The sequence below is a fragment of the Callithrix jacchus genome, chromosome 10 (genome assembly GCF_049354715.1).
Source record: "Callithrix jacchus isolate 240 chromosome 10, calJac240_pri, whole genome shotgun sequence".
Classification (NCBI taxonomy): Eukaryota; Metazoa; Chordata; class Mammalia; order Primates; family Cebidae; genus Callithrix; species Callithrix jacchus.
This window is the reverse complement of record NC_133511.1, coordinates 120,735,949-120,753,793: the sequence shown is the minus strand read 5'-3', so window position 1 is coordinate 120,753,793 and position 17,845 is coordinate 120,735,949. Positions and strand designations below refer to the sequence as shown.

General features: G+C 43.4%; 1 protein-coding gene across 5 annotated transcripts in view; it reads right to left on the bottom strand.

The window, feature by feature from the left end:
* Positions 1-13,720, bottom strand: part of RTN3 (reticulon 3) — a 72,177-nt gene extending 58,457 nt beyond the window's left edge. For all 5 annotated transcript variants that reach the window (XM_054240995.2, XM_002755454.7, XM_035263047.3 and 2 more), the window contains exon 1: positions 13,439-13,720. In XM_054240995.2, coding sequence (XP_054096970.1) covers positions 13,439-13,583 — 145 coding nt within the window. In that variant the 5' untranslated portion in view covers positions 13,584-13,720. The remainder of the gene's footprint in view (positions 1-13,438) is intronic.
* Positions 13,721-17,845: the final 4,125 nt, after the last annotated feature.

Below are 17,845 nucleotides of genomic sequence, written 5' to 3'. Positions count from 1 at the left end.
AACTATATGACATTCTGGAAAAGATCTGTACATTTGATATCAGGAAAAAAACCCAGAAACAACGAAACAACATAAATACTTCAAACAGCAAGAGTTTAGAAAGTGTAAAAATTCAGGGCTGGGTGCAGTGGCTCATGCCCATAATCTCAGTACTTTAGGAGGCCGAGGTGAGGTCTGCCGATCATGAGGTCAGGAGATCAAGACCATCTGGCTAACACGGAGAAACTCCGTCTCTAAAATACAAAAAATTTGCCAGGCATGATGGCACTCACTGTAGTCCCAGCTACTCAGGAGGCTTAGGCAGAAGAATTGCTTGAACCCAGGAGGCAGATGTTGCAGTGAGCCAAGATTGTGCTACTGCACTCCAGCCTGGGGGACAGAGTAAGACTCTGTCTCAAAAAAAAAAAGAAAGAAAGTATAAAAAGAGAAGTAATGTAAGAAATAAATTATATATGAGCACCTAGCAGATGAAAATTCTATCAGGATACACAGAGACCAAAGAAGAAGATCAAACAAAAAATAACAATTTTCCATCAATCCTTTACTACTTAGGAGGCCGAGGTGGAAGGACCCCTTGAGCCTAGGAGAGGAAGGTTGCAGTGAGTCGAGATCACCACTGCACTCCAACCTGGGTGACAAAATGAGACCCTGTCTCAAAAAAAAAAAAAAAAAAGGAGGGCGGGGAAATAGGCCAGGCAAGATGGCTCACGCTTGTAATCTCAGCACTTTGGGAGGCTGAGGCAGGTGGATTGCTTGCACCTAGGAGCTCAAGACCAGCCTGGGGAACATGGTGAGATCCTATCTCCACAAAAAATTTTTTCAAAAATTATATGGGTGTTGGTGGTATGTGCCTATAGTCCCAGCTACTTAGAAGGCTGAGGTGAGAGGATTATTTGAGCCCAGGAAACTGAGGCTGCAGCGAACTGTGATCACACCACTGTACTCCAGCCTAGGCAACAAAGAATTTATCTCAAGAAAAAATAAAAATAAAAGAAGCATGTTTATCTATCTCTATGTGTCCAGATGGATTCATTTCTACATGTATTAACTATCAACATTAAATCTCTGCCAATGATAAGTTTAAATCCCAACAAACCTGAAAAACCAAATGCTTCAAGCCCAATGCCAAGAAAGATCCTATGAACATGCCAGCTGTTTGCCTTTTCAACTTCACCTAACACTCCCTCCTAATGGAAAATTTCAACACGCAAATTGTTACGCAGATGCAGAACACAGATAACTGGTAATGACTGGAACAATATTCCATGAAGTTTCGAACTTAGAAAACCACATTGTTTCCATACTCAATATTTGTGCCGCAGGGAACTGACCCCAGAATAATGATATTAATCCTCAAATGCCACTAATGAAATCATTTTCATTAAGTTGCTAGGTCCAGGACCTGTGTTGGTACTGGTAATATAGTGTCCACAGATAGGTGAAAAGCAAATATGTGACAGTAAAACTGTATGAGTTGTGGGAATGCAGCAGAATACAGCCACTATGGTAAATTAAGAATGTTTCAGAAGAGATGGTACACTTGGTCTTAACGAAAGCTCCTAAGGTTAACAAGGAAGAGGAAGGCATTCTGGTAAGAAGGAACAACTGGCCAGAATCCAAATGGCTTAAATGTCACGTAATCTGGATTATATGCTTTGTGTAAAAAGGAATCACTGAAGGTGACTATGAAAAATGATTGGGTGCAGTGGCTGATGCCAGTAACAACAGCACTTTAGGAGGCCAAGGCAGGTGGATGGCTTGACCTCAGGAGTTTGAGACCAGCCTGGGCAACAGGGTGAAACCCTGTCTCTACTTTGGTATTGATGACTAAAATGAGAGTGGTAGAGGGGGAGGGACAGACACTGAAGACTGGAGAGTGAAGGTAAGTTTATAAAACACTGAAAACAAAAAGTATGGGAAATATGGGTGATAAAGGGAAGAACTAAAAACGGCAGCAGCTAGAGGGAGAGGCAATGTTGAGGGGAAGTTTTTAGAAATGAAAATGACAAGTATATTTACAGAGACAGAAAGGGGCCAACAGAAGAGAAAAGTCTGAAAATACATAAAAAAGAAACAATTTTTTTCTGGAACAAAGTCCACAAAATTGCTAGAAGACATGGGATTTAAAAAGCACAAGTGGGACTGGCGCAGTGGTTCCCACCTGTAATCCCAGCACTTTGGGAGACCGAGGCGGGCGGACGACCTGAGGTCTGGAGTTCGAAACCACCCTGGGCAACATGGTGAAACCTGTCTCTACTAAAAATACAAAACTTAGCTGGGCATGGTGGCACATGCCTGTAATTCCAGCTACTCAACTTGGGAGGCTGCAGTGAGCTGAGATTGAGCCACTGTACTCCCAGCCTGGGCAATAGAGTGAGACTCCATCTCAAACAAAAAGCATAAGTGAACCTGCTGAAAATCTAATTCCAACAAATAACCAGCCATCTGTGCAAATATGTGGCTCTAAGATCATTCAACACAATATTCTTTTTTTTTGAGACGGAGTTTCGCTCTTGTTACCCAGGCTGGAGTGCAATGGCGCGATCTCAGCTCACCGCAACCTCCGCCTCCTGGGTTCAGGCAATTCTCCTGCCTCAGCCTTCTGAGTAGCTGGGATTATAGACACGCACCATCGTGCCCAGCTAATTTTTTGTATTTTTAGTAGAGATGGGGTTTCACCATGTTGACCAGGATGGTCTCGATCTCTTGACCTCATGATCCACCCACCTCGGCCTCCCAAAGTGCTGGGATTACAGGCGTGAGCCACCGTGCCCAGCCCTCAACAATAAAATATTTTCTTTTTATTTTTTAAAATTTTCTTAAAAATAGAGACAGGGTCCTACTATGTTGCCAAGCTGGTCTTGAACTCCTGGGCTCAAGCCATCCTCCTACCTTAGCCTCCCAAAGTGCTGGGATTACAAGCATGAGCCGCCACACCTGGCACCATCACAATATTCTTTTTTTCTCTCTTGAGACGGAGTCTTGCTCTGTTGCCCAGGCTAGAGTGCAGTGGTGTGATCTTGGCTCACTGCAACCTCTGCCTCCAGGGTTCAAGTGATTCTCCTGCCTCAGCCTCTCAAGTAGCTGGGATTACATGCATGCACCACCATGCCCAGATAATCTTTTGTATTTTTAGAAGAGGCGGGGTTTCTCCATGTTAATCAGGCTGGTCTTGAACTCTGGACCTCAGGTGATCCACTCACCTTGGCCTCCCAAAGTGCTGGGGATTATAGGTGGGAGCCACTGTGCCTGGCCTGTCAGATGTTTTTCTGATGGACAGACTGGAGTGATGGCTTCTGGGGAAGAATACCAACGGCCATGCTCATCACATTATATCAAGAGTACAGATTATCAACATGACTATCACTGATGATGTTAACCTGATATCTGGCTGAGGCAGTGCTTGCCAGGTTTCTCCACCTGGTTGGAGGAAGCAGTACTTCTCCCCACCCTTCCACACTGTATTCTGTGGAAACAAGTCATTAAGCTCATCATCCACCCTTAAGAGGTGGAGGAGTTAAGCTCTACCTCCTTGAGGAGGAAGAATCTACATAAACTGGCAAGTTGATTTTTATTTATTTATTTGTTTGTAGGTTACATAACTACTGTAAAAACAGACCAACTAGTTAAGCTCAGGAATTTCAGGTGAAAAAAAGGAAATCAATTATTAATGTCTTAGTTCTCTAGAACAAATAAGATTTAATATCTTATTAAATAAATTTAATTTATTTATTGTTGGAAAAGAATTACAACCTGATTGAAGGACCTTAGGGTTAAAGACCTCTTACATATCTTTCTATCTTTCATGTTGACCAGCATATAGCAGAAGTCACAGAATATGGAAGCTTGAACATACAGGAGCTTCATAAATGTTTGGTGAAAATAAAACTATAAAGATGTTTAGATTTAGCTTATTTCAAAACTAGACTGAGTAGTAAGTAGTAACTGGCCTAATATTAGTCTTACTAATGTGGTAGTTTCTAAGGCAGTAGTTCCCTCTCATATAAGTCAAAACAGTGCTAACTTCCAAGATGCCCACTCTTCTGTTACAACACTGAAGAGCTGGAAAGCTTTCTTTGTAAGATTTATTAGAGTAAATTTATATGCAATCTAAGAGGAAGAACAAGCAGACCTCTTGTTGCAAAGGAAAATTAGAAAGTCTGACAGAAACAAAACGGACCACGTAGATATGAAACTGGTTACAGGTTGGGCGTGGTGGCTTGCACCTGTAATCCCAGCACTTCGAAAGCCAGGGTGGGCAGATCTCTTGAGCTTATGAGTTCAAGATCAGCCTGGGCAACACGGTGAAACTCTGTCTCTACAAAAATACAGGCCAGGCGCAGTGGCTCACGCCTATAATCCCAGCACTTTGGGAGGCCGAGGCGGGTGAATCATGAGGTCAAGAGATCGAGACCATCCTGGTCAACAAGGTGAAACCCTGTCTCTACTAAAAATACAAAAATTAGCTGGGCATGGTGGTGCGCGCCTGTAGTCCCAGCTACTCGGGATGCTGAGGCAGGAGAACTGTTTGAACCCAGAAGGCTGAGGTTGCGGTGAGCCAACATCGTGCCATTGTACTCCAGTCTGGGTAACAACAGCGAAACTCTGTCTCAAAAAAAAAAGAAAATCAAGTATTTCTCTCTCATCCATAAAATAAAGACAATGCTCTGTGTTGAAATATGTTCAAATAACAGGACAAAATTTTCATAACAAAAGATTTTCCAGAATGATCTTCCATTTATCTTGAAGGACAAGATACAGAGGAGTAAGACATCAAAAAGCTCACTGTCCCCTCTGGTTAAGTTATGATGATATGGTTACAGGTGATAATAAATCATTTGACTGGAAAAAAAGAGTAAGAATAGTTCTTTGAGGCTGGGCATGGTGGCTCACGCCACCTGTAATCCCAGTAGCGTGGGAGGTCGAAGCACATGGTTCACCTGAGGTCAGGAGTTCAAGACCAGCCTGGCCAACATGGCGAAACCCTGTCTCTACTAAAAATAGAAAAATTAGCTGGGCATGGTGGTGCAGCCTGCAATCCCACCTACTCGGGAGGCTGAAGCAGGAGAATCGCTTGAACCCAGGAGGCGGAGGTTGCAGTGAGCCGAGATCTCACCACTGCACTCCATCACACATACACACACAAGAAAAGTCCTTTGGGGAAAAAAAAAATCACAGGAGTGGGCTACTTGCTGATAAGCTCACTGTCCCCTCTGGTTAGGTTATGATGGTATGGTTACAGGAAATAATAAATCAGTTGATTGGAGAAAACAGACAAGAATAGTTATTTAAAATTAAAAAAAAAAAGAAAAAAAAAAAAGGCAGGCTGGCGCCACTTGCTGATAACCTCCTCCCATAACCTAAAACTTAACCCTGTTACAGTATTTAAAGAGATTCTCTCTGAAGTTGTAACATCACAGAATAACATCTTACAAAAATCACAGATGGGTAGAAGACTTCAATGATGTAATCACAAGCAATACAGATTACAGGTAAACTTATTCAACATACGCACTTCTTTCAAAACATCTACAGCACACCCTATGATCCAAAATAACTCTTACAACTAGTAGCTGTCATAAATGAACAGACTAGAAGATTAAATCAGTTTTCTGGAAAACTTCTGAATAAGCTAACTATATGAACAAAATATCGACCTGTTAATTTTTAGCTAAAAAGTTTTACTATGAGTGCTTACTTCAGCAGCACATAAACCAAAATTAGAACAATACAGAGGATTCGCTAAATTAAGAGAAAAAGTTTTACTTTGATAAATTGATATATAAAAGTGATATATAAATCGATATATAAAATTGATAAATTTTTCACAACTCTGTATACCTTAGGAGGCTAAATTTATCAACGATAAAGTTAACACAAACTATAAGCTAAGTGCACACAACAAATATGCACAGTCACTTACATTAGAAAACCTACTCATTTAATGGAGCCTTTGTAATTGTGTTCGGAATTACAAAAATGGTAAATTCTAGGATTATGGGCAGTCTAAAGAGAAGTGTCTTTCTGCAGAATAAACTCTTGGCTCAAACAAAATTGGAAAGCTCAACTTTCCCTTTTCCCTTCAATAACATGTCATCAGTTTCTTTATCACCAAACTTCATTTTAAAAGTTCTGAAACATGCACAGGACTAGATAGGTGACTCCTATATCAGGATTAATATATAACTTCCTCACAGGAGAATTTGATAAAGCAGTAATATTGGTTGTATTTTATTTTCAGACCATCTTTAAAACACCAAGAATAAAAACAGAGGTTCTTACCAGCAACTTAATAAACACCTTAGAAATGTCAATTTAGGGTAAAGGTGCACCTACTAAATGTATGTAGACTGGTTGTTTAATTTGATCAGAGTCGTTCAATTATTTGTGAATTTGACAATAAACGAGAAAAGCATAAAAAAAAAACTTCTTCTTGGAGAATAAAAATAATCTAAGCCAGTGGGCATTTGTAGACCATATTGACATACCATTCCTGCTGTCTCCTGTAGGCTTGCTTTTGCACTCAAAAGAGTTTCCTAATGTATCATAACAACATTTATTACAGTCCCAATGCTACCGGAAGTATTTAAGCATACTGATTCATGCCAAGCCTTCTGGAGAACATCTTGGCTCCTCCCCCTATCTCTTTAACAGACCACCTTAGTGGAAGTGGGTGGCAGCTTTATGACATTAATGTGAAGGGTCACAAATTGAAACAACTGACTTACTTGTGGGAATCGAAAAAAGGCATAATAGTCTTTGATTGTGAGGAAGACCAAGATTTCTCATTTGTACTTTGAACTGCTATGTTGTTATCTATTAATATGTGCAAGTAGTCTGTAATCTACAAACGGATTTATCAGCTGTACATGGTGGCTCATGTCTGTAATCCTAGCATGCTTGGAGGCTGAGGTGAGCGGATCACCTGAGGTTGGGAGTTGGAGACCAGCCTGCTCAACATGGAGAAACCCCAACTCTACTAAAAAAATACAAAATTAGCTGGGCATGGTGGTATATGCTTGTAATCCCAGCTACTTGGGAGGCTGAGGCAGGAGAACCGTTTGAATCCAGGAGGCGGAGGCTGTGGTGAGGCAAGATCACGCAATTGTACTCCAACCTGGGCAGCAAGAGCAAAACTGTCTCAAAAAACAAAAACAAGAAACAGACAAAAAACACAAATGGGTTTATCAAATATTAGGCACTGTTATTTAATAAAGGTCAGGATTTAAGGGTACAAAGCAAATGTGTCTAGGTCACATTTGACACATTGCTGATCTCTATTTAGTTTCTTCACATTAATGCTACAACTATTTATTATAGGCAAGACACTGTGTTAAGCCCTTTGGATATGTTTAATTTTCTTTTCTTTCCTTCTTTCTTTCTTTCTTTTTTTTTTTAAGAGATGGAGTCTCGCCCTGTCGCCCAGGCAGGAGTGCAATGGCACGATCTTGGCTCACTACAACCTCTGCCTTCTGGGTCAAGCAATTCTCCTGCCTCAGCCTCCCAAGTAGCTAGGATTACAGGCACACACCAGGAAGCCCGGCCAATTTTTTGTATCTTTAGCAGAGACGGGGTTTCACCAGTGTTGGCCAGGCTGGTCTCGAACCCCTGACCTCATGATACGCCCACCTCGGCCTCCCAAAGTGCTGAGATTACAAGCATGAGCCAATGTGTCCGTCCAAATGTATTTAATTTTCATACCAACTCCAAGGTAGATACTATTAACCCAATTTTAAAGTTAAGGAAACTGAAGCTTAGGACTTGCACAAGATCACATAATTATTAAGAGACAGGGCCAGGATTAAAATCTAGGCATTGCTGGGGCTGGGCACAGTGGTTCACGCCTGTAATCCCAGCATTTTGGGAGGCTGAGGTGGGTGGATCACAAGATCAGGAGTTTGAGACCAGTCTGGCCAACATAGTGAAAACCCATCTCTACTGAAAAAGTACAAAAATTAGCCAGGCATGGTGGCAGGCACCTGTAGTCCCAGTTACTGGAGAGACTGAGGCAGGAGAATCACTTGAACCCGGGAGGCAGAGGTTGCAGTGAGCCAAGATCGCACCACTGCACTCCAGCGGGAGCAAAGACAGCCAGACACCATCTTAAAAAAAAAGAAGAGGGGGGAATTATAAAAAAGCTGGGTATGGCGGTTCACGCCTGTAATCCCAGCCCTTTGGGAGGCCAAGGCAGGCAGATCACCTGAGGTCAGGAGTTCAAGACCAGTCTGACTAACATGGAGAAACCCCGTCTCTACTAAAAACGCAAAATTAGCCAGGCGTGATGTCACATGCCTGTAATCTCAGCTACTTGGGAGGCTGAGGCAGGAGAATGCTTGAACCTGGGAGGCGGAGGTTGCAGTGAACTGAGATCGTGCCATTGCACTCCAGCCTGGGCAACAAGAGTGAAACTCTCTTTCATGAAAAAAAAAAAAAAAAAAAAAAGTACTTGGGAGGCCAAGGTGGGTGGATCACAAGGTCAAGAGATCGAGACCATCCTGGTTAACATGGTGAAACCCCGTCTCTACTAAAAATACAAAAATTAGCTGGGCATGGTGGCGCGTGCCTGTAGTCCCAGCTACTCGGGAGGCTGAGGCAGGAGAATTGCTTGAACCCAGGAGGCAGAGGTTGCGGTGAGCCGAGATGGCGCCATTGCACTCCAGCCTGGGTAACAAGAGCGAAACTTCGTCTCAAATAAAAAAAAAGTACACAGAACTAAGTTTCATGAGGAGTGAGGAAAGAAATATTTAAAGCAAAACCTTTATAAAAAAATTGGCCAAGCTGTTTTGCTTTGAGCTAATTTCCATGAGCCAACATATAAAATGTAGTCTTATTTTGGAATCATGATTTTTTTTTTTTTTTTTTTTTTACTTTTCTTTTTTATTTACTTAAAAAAATTTTTTTTTAAAGACAGGGTTTCACTGTGTTGGCCAGGCTGGTCTTGAACTCCTGACCTCGGGTGATCCGCCCGCCTCGGCCTCCCAAAGTGCTGAGATTACAGGCATGAGCCACTGCGCCCGGCCTAGTTTTCTTTTTTAAGACGAGGTCTGGCTCTGTCACCCAGGCCAGAGTGGAGTGGCACAATCTCAGCTCACTGCAACCTCCACCCCCAATTCAAGCCATCCTCCCAACTCAGCCTCCCAAGTGGCTGGGACTACAGATGCACATCACCATGCCTGGCTAATTTTCGCGCTTGCACACGCATGCGTGCGTGTGTGTGTGTGTGTGTGTGTGTATGTGTGTGTGCGTAGAGACAGGGTTTCACCATATAGTCCAGGCTGGTCTCAAACTCGTGAGCTCACGCAATCCCCCCACTGCCCTTAGCCAAGTTTCATAACAACAATAAAGAGAGCATTCTCTAGCAAGTTATAGAATTTCAACATCATGTCAATAGTAAATTATTAAAGCACTTTTAAATAGACGTGACTATACTTGAGATAAAGGAAATAATTAATAAATAATAAAGGAAACTCTTGTTTTGAAATGAACAGTAAATATTTCAGTCTCTTTTACCTCAACTTCAAATTTCTGCCTCTGAAGTCTTCAGTGTCCTTCAAAGACAGAGAATATAGGAAGCCACACTGGCCCCAATCCCCTTCTCTAAGCATACTACATTGCTGGCTGCGCTAGAATCTAAGGCACTAAAGCACAGAATGCCATCACTCATTCTCTACCTGTATATAGGAACTAATATTTCTACAATTCATTACTGGACAGGTCAGTCAAGACAAAATTATTTTCTGCAGGACACCAAGCAATCACTTATTTTTCTTTAACTAAAACCAAGATGAGTCTCCAAAACTAAGAAGAGCTTGGTGAAATGAAGTTGGAGGTTGACAGCAATACTTGCAGACTTTTTTTTAAACAAGGTAATTTTTTACCATCTATATTTTAAATAAGCCAAATTTTGAAATAACAAACTTCATCTTATTTTCATGGTGCAAAAGCCTGAGATAGTTCCGCTGTGACATGGAGAAAACATCCTGCAAGGAGGAAGGGTTTCTGCAATAAAATCATTACTATACATTGCAGCATCTTCTTTTTTTTTTTTTTTTTAACAGAGTTTTACTCTGTCTCCCAGGCTGGAGTGCAGTGGTGAGATCTCGGCTCAGTGCTACCTCTGCCTCTTGGGTTCAAGCAATTCTACTGCCTCAGCCTCCTGATTAGCTGGGATTATAGGTGCCTAAGACATGCTTGGCTAATTTTTGTATTTTTTAGTAGAAGTGAAGTTTCACCATGTTGCTCAGGCTGGTCTCTAACTCCTAACCTCAGGTGATTGACTGCCTCTGCCTCCCAAAGTGCTGGGACTACAGGCATTACCTTAAGATACATATTACAGTATCTTAAGGTAAACTTTTATGTTCAAGTAGTGACCTGACAAATGAGGATCTTGCATCGGGCCCACCAAAACTATATTAGTGCTTTTTACACAATATGAATGCACATTTGCAATGAATAAGCATTTAAGATACAGTCTCTCGGCAGAACAGTGGCTCGTGCCTATAATCCCAATACTTTTGGAGGCCGAGGTGGGTGGATCAGTTGAGGTCAGGAGTTGAAGACCTGCCTGGCCAACGTGGTAAAACCCCATATCTACTAAAAGTGCACAAATTAGCTGGGCATGGTGGTGCACATTTGTAATTCCACCTACTCAAGAGGCTGAGGCAGGACCATCAATAGAGCCTGGGAGAAGGAGGTTGCAGTGAGCCAAGATGACGCCGCTGCACTCCAGCCTGGGCTACAGAATGAGACTCTGTCTCAAAAACAACAAACAAGACAGAGTCTCTCTTTAGTTTATTTTTCAAGTGTGCTTTTCTAGCTCATAAATTTGATCGTTTATTCAACAAATACGTGTCAAGTACTACTATATAATACTGTTTTAACTGCCAATAATGACAAGTGACTACAGCACATCAAAGAAATACAAATTCTGTGATCAAATTTTACTAAGAAATAATGGGTAAAGCTGGTCATGGTGGCTCACACCTGTAATCCCAGCACTTTGGGAGGCTGAGGCAGGCAGATCACATGAGGCTAGGAGTTTGAGACCAACCTGGCCAACATGGTAAAACCCTATCTCTACTAAAGATATAAAAATTAGCCAGGTGCATGCCTGCAATCCCAGCTACTCAGGTGGCTGAAGCATGAGAATTGTTTGAACCCTGGAGGCGGAGGGTTGCAGGGAGCCACCACATTTCAGCCTGTGACAGAGCAAGACCCTGTCTCAAAAAAAAAGAGAAAGAAATTAGTGAAAACTGAGGCATTTAACATTATTAGGAAAATGTAATGCAAGCTCATGTATTTGGAACAGCATTTCAGAATATAAATTCTACACCTTTCGGCAAAATACATAATTTCAGCACATAATTTTTCCACTATCATAAATAAGAGTGCAAAAAATACACAATAAACAGGTAAAAACTATGACAAGGGTAGATGAGATAAAAAAAGATGAGCCAAACAGAATTATGTCATTAAATTCGTATTGCCAATTTAGGTCCCAATTATGTTGTGGTATGCCTTCATATCTGTCAACAAAATACTCATTTCATTGGCCTACTAGGCCAATTCTTCCGTAAGTGCATTAAAGGAATAGAAAGGTTGAATCTCAAATGGTGAAATCAGGGCCAATGAAATAAGAGTATTTTCTTCACAAACACAAAGGCATACCACATATGCATATCTATGAAAACTAGGACTAAATTTTCATATCTGCTAACTACAATGACTGTTCACTTAACATCTGTCTTATCTTGAGCTTACAGGGCCAAATTTCTAAAACTTAGGTCTGAATCAAAAATGAAAAATCGAGAAAACCCAAAAGGTATGTATAAAAGGACCTAACAAACAGTACGCAATGACAAGTGATTAAAGCAAAAAGATCAAGTTGCTAAGTTATAAGGATGCCACTGTTCATCTGGACCTTAGCCCAGAACGCAAAATTTGGGAGGAGAAACGCTGGTGGTTTAAAGGGGACACAGGTTCCAAATTTGCTGCCTCATTCTTTTATCTGCAAAAGCTTCCTGATATTGCTTGTTTCTACTGAAATGGCCATAGCCACATTGAAAAATCCAACAGGGCTCCAAAGCTCTCAGACAGGTGGAAATTCACTGTTAGAAAAACATGTAGAGAATAACGCATTTAAGGTTAAGAGCAGAAATTTTTTATTTAGAACCCAAGATTCTGCCAAAGAAGACAATGAAGCATTAAAAAAATTCTCAAAATCTTTTAACATAACTAAATAGAGAGCAGAATTATCTCTACTCTTAAATTTACGGACCTTCCTTTGACAAAACGCATTTTTTTCTTCAAAGACTCAGTTCCTTTAAGAACCACCACCTGCCAATGGTGTGTGTGTGTGTGTGTGTGTGTGTGTGTGTGTTTGTGTGTTTTCCTTAAGAAGGCATCTGCACTGCAGATTTCTGCATAAGGGGAGCTTGCCAGCCAGCTCCCACCAGCAGGCAGAAGCGTATACAATGGAAACTAAAGGAGGCCTGCAGCTTCCCTCTTAGTCTTTCACAGAGATGGGAGAAGGGGACTCAACCAGCCCATGCTTTGTCTGAATGTTCTCCCCCTCCCCCTTTCTGCAGTAAACACCCCCCTTTGTTATACTTCGATTAACAGTAGCCCACAGAAAACATGAAATCAAAACATGTTGATGGCTTAGCATGACTCTATTTTCTAGAATATAAGCGACTGATTGCGTGTTCCCACCCCCACGCAGCGCCAGGGAAGTGCAGGCTGTTGCAGATACAGCCACGGATCCATCTTGGACCATCAGCAGCTCCCTCCCAAATCTTCCCTGAGCTATTCTCATCACGCCTCCTTCTACCTCGGAGCCTCAGAAAAATCCGGCATTCATGGAGTCTATCCGAAAACATTAAAAAGAAGAAGAAAAAGCTACAATGCTTCCATTAAACTTCCTCATCCTCCCTATGGGCAGTCAAAAATATTTTGGGGGACTATCGTGAATATTTGATTATGTCAACACCTGTCTGCACACCTGCAATGCAACCCTTTCACCACCATCCCCTCAAAAATCGTAACAAATCGTTTCTCCCACCATCCACCTGCCCCTATCCTCTCGATCTCTCTAATCCTCCACTAAATCACCCCGGTTCACCATATGTATCAAGCAATTCTCCATTTTATCCCACGAGCTGGTATTTTTCCCACCTGCCCAGTCTTGGCGTTAACGCCCACTGGACTATCTCCCCGCCCCCAACCTGTTTTCCTCACACCCCGTTATTTCCTCACCGCCTGCACAACCTTATGTTCCCCTTCCCCTTTGCCCATTTTCCAAACGCTCTTCCCCAGGGGCTGAAGCCGTCAGTAGTCCAGGGTAATTCGCCCTCCTCCCGCCTCGCCTCCTAATTCCCCCAGTTCCCGGGGCCCCCCGCTCGCCCTGCTTCCCAGGGCGGGGGCTCCCCGCGCGCCTCACCCGCACAGGAGGAGCTGCAGCTCTTCGTTCCCAGGGCGGGGCAGCCTCCCGGGCTCCCGCCGCCGCCGCCGAGCGCAGACGGCTCGGCTCCGGAGGACGAGGAGGAGATGGAAGGGGACTGAGTGACCGCCGACGGCTCCGCCATGGCTACGCGAGCGAGGGCGGGAGAAGGGTGAAGAGAGACACGGGGCGGAAGAAAGGGAGGGAAAATAAAATAATCCGGCAACTGGCTTGCCCAAGTCCCTTCACTCTGCCTGCTCCCGGGACAGACTCCGACAGACTGACTGACTGACTCAGCCGAGCGCAGCGAGAGGGCGGGAGCGCGAGCGCGCACGCGCACAAAGGCCCTCGAGTGGGTGCCAAAGCGCGCAGTGGTGCAGAGCGCAGGCGCAAGAACGGTTTCTCCGCCCCCCTGCTGGGAAGCAGGGGCAAAGCCGGTCTCACGCGGCGCCTCGCGCGCGGCGGGGTGAGGAGCGTCCTTTGGGACCAGATTCAAGGGGCGTGACCAAGCCCCAAGCCCCGCCCACGATTGCGGCCGAATTGGGGAGCTGCGGGGTAGTACTGCCTCCTACCTCTTCATGTGAATGTTTTAGGGTCGGTAGATTATGCATTTTAACGATAGAAATTTCTTTGTGCTTCCATTAGCTGGAAACTCCCTTTCCCATACATTCCAGAGCCTATGTCTTTTGTTTGGTGCATTCCCACCTGTGACTCCAATAAAAAGTGAAAACCAGAGTGTAGAGTAGGCCCACTCTGCAAGATGCTTTGTGAATCTCTCTGGCTATGTCGTAATATCTCCTCACCGAGAGGCAGAGATGGCACGGCCCCGCATTCGGTAGGTGGAGAAAGATGCCATACAGAATGAAAAACGATTACTCATTCCAATCACATTGCAATGCAGTCGCAGAACCTGCTTCGTATTCTTATCTCGTTACTGTTACCAGAGAAGGGTCCACCTTGTGTCTTACGGTTTTCTTTTCCTCCGAATAGACTGTCAGATAGAGACGACATATTTTAGAGGAAAAAAAGAAGCTGAGCTGATGAACAAGAGCCAGGAGATAAGAACATCTTGGCTGTAATTATGGGGGATGATCAAATCAGATATTAAAAATTCAGAATAAGAACGTAGTGGCAGAGGCACGCAGTCTCAGCTATGGCTGAGAAGCGAGGATCCCTTGAGCCCAGGAGTTGGAGTCCAGCCTGCAACACAGCGAGAACCTTCCTGCCTTAAAAAAAATAAAAATGAAAATGAAAAATAAAAAATCCATGCCCAGAGCTGGTTGTAAAAAAAAAAGCAAAAAAAAAAAAAAAAAAAAAGCAAAAAAATTTCAGAATAAGGCACAAAATGCACATAACTGAATTTTATTCATAGACCAAAAGGGGTCCTTAGTAGAACATGTATTTAAAACCAGATTTCTGGGCTATATTGGATTTCGTTCATTTTTTGCTTTTCCTGGGCTGGCTTGTCAAATTCAAAGCCTTCTTCCCACATCTGGTCAAAATATTTGAAAGGTGAATAGTGGTTTTTTTAAAGGAGGACTGTATCCTGAAAATAATAAAAATCAAGGCTGTCAACTGTTACTGCTAAAGCAGCAATCGATGACCCAAAGTGCAATTGCATGATCAGCAGATCCTGCAAAGATGCAACCTCATAAAGGGGGAGGTGGTCAGCCAGGCTGCCACGGAGGGGAAAGGCGATCTGACCAGTGGAAATCTTCTACAACAAGCGGTGTACTACATCTGCCCTTGAGTTTTTAAGGTCAAGTAAAGCCCCAGGGGGTGGGAGGATGACTCCTGGCCTTTGCAATGCTCTGAAAAAGGCATAGAAAAATATTTCCTAAAATAACTTTATGGCTAATATCTTACCCTGGCACTTACAGCATCAGCTGATAATGCAGCAAACTGTCTCTTAGATGGCAAAGGGAAGTAATAGCAGATCTGATAAGCCAGTTATCTACCCATTCTGATACATGCATACACTTTTTTAAAAATTCACATTATTGGGGAAACTGTTTTCTTCTTCTGTCCTTCTTTCTTGCCTATTAAACTCTCTGCTCCTTAAAACAAAACAAATCTACATTATTAGGTGCCAGATAAGGAAATAAGTGATGCTGGTACCTAACTCTGACAGCACTTGCTACAATCTAGAGACTCTAGCTAGAAGGAAGTCCATTTTGGCCAGGCACGGTGGCTCACGCCTATAATCCCAGTACTTTGGGAAGCCGAGGCGGGTGGATCACTAGGTCAAGAGATGGAGACTATCCTGGTCAACATGGTGAAACCCCGTCTCTACTAAAAATTCAAAAACTTAACTGGGCATTGTGGTGCAGCCTGTAGTCCCAGCTACTTGGGAGGCTGAGGTAGGAGAATTGCTTGAACCCAGGAGGCAGAGGTTGTGGTGAGCTGAGATCATGCCATTGCACTCCAGCCTGGGTAATAAGAGCAAAAAAAGAAAAAATTAGAAGGAAGTCCATTTTTCTAACAACTAGAAGCAGAGAAGTTAATAAGCAAGATATGCATGTGGTCTTACTTGTCTTTTAGACCCTTTTTTTTTTTTACATAAGAAGCCCTTATGTTTAGTCTAATTCCTAAAGGTATATTTCCTTTCTGCTTTCTCTTGCTTGCTGTATCAGGCTACTTCCTTGAGACTGATTCTTGCTTGAGCTATTTGCTTATTTGTATATATGATTTCTTCTATGTATGTGTATTTTTTTTTCTTTTTCTTTCTTTTTCTTCTTGGAGCCGGTGTGTGCGCTGGCTCTTTGTGTGCTGGGATTTGTTTTTTTGAGACAGAATCTCACTCTGTTGCCCAGGCTGGAGTTCAGTGGTGCAATCTCAGCTCACTGCAATCTCTGCCTCTTGGCTTCAAGCGATTCTTCTGCCTCAGCCTCCCAAGTAGCTGAGACTACAGGCATGCACCACCATGCCTGGCTACTTTTTGTATTTTTAGTAGATGCGGGGTTTTACCATATTGGCCAGGCTGGTCTCGAACTCCTGACCTTGTGATCTGCCTGCCTTGGCCTCCCAAAGTGCTGGGATTACAGGGGTGAGGCACCACACCCCACCCAAGATGGGATTTTTTAATTGCTCACTGGATGGCATGGTGGCTTATTCCTCTAATCCCTGCAATTTGAGAGGCCAAGACAGGAGGATCACTTGAGCCCAGAAGTTCGAGATGAGCCTGGACAATATAGCAAGACCTCATCTTGAAAAATAAAATAAAATAAAATAAAGTGCTCACTGGATTATGGTCATTTCTCGGAAGTTTCCTTGAACACCTGAGAAACTCCTGTAGGTCTTTTTTTTTTTGAGACAGTCTTGCTCTGCTGCCCAGGCTGGAATGCAATGGTGCAATCTCGACTCACTGCAGCCTTACCCTCCTGGATTCAAGCAATTCTCTGCCTCAGCCTCTGTAGTAGCTGGGATTACAGGCATCCACCACCATGCCCCGCTGATTTTTGTATTTTTAGTAGAGATGGGGTTTCACCATCTTGGCCAGGCTGGTCTTGAACTCCTGACCTCATGATCCACCCGCCTCAGCCTTCCAAAGTGCTGAGATTACAGGCATGAGCCGCCCCACCTGGCCTAGGTCTCTTTTTATTTATTTTATTTTATTTTTTTGAGATAGAGTTTTGCTCTGTCACCAGGCTGGGGTGCTGTGGCTTGATCTTGGCTCACTGCAACTTCCGCCTCCTGGGTTCAAATGATTCCCCTGCCTCAGCCTCCTGAGTAGCTGGGATTACTGGCACGTGCCACCATGCCTGGCTAACTTTTTGTATTTTAGTAGAGATGGGGTTTCACCATGTTGGCCAGGATGGTCTCGATCTCCTGACCTCGTGATCTGTCCGCCTCAGCCTCCCAAAGTGCTGGGATTACAGGTGTGAGCCACTGCTCCTGGCCTGGACTGCTATTTTATACAGATAATTTCTTTTTTTTAAAAAACAGATTTGCTGTTGTCGCCCATACTGGAGTGTAATGGCACAATCTCAGCTCACACAACTTCTGCCTCCTGGGTTCAAGGAATTCTGCATCAGCCTCCCCAGTAGCTAGGATTACAGGTGCACGCCACCACACCCAGCTAATTTTTGTATTTTTAGTAGAGACGGAGTTTCACCATGTTGGCTAGGCTGATCTCGAACTCCTGACCTCAGGTGATCGGCCCTTCTCTCAAAGTACTGGGATTAAAGGTGTGAGCCACTGTGCCCGGCCTATACAGATAATTTCCCAGTTTAGCTTCTAGGCCATCTCATTGCCCTATGTTTGCTTGACTTTTAGAAAAAATTACTAAAAATACAAAAAAATTAGCTGGGTGTGGTGGCACACACCTGTAGTCCCAGCTGCCTGGGAGGCTGAGGCAGGAGACTCTCACTTCAACCTGGGAGGTGGAGGCCACTGCACTCCAGCCTG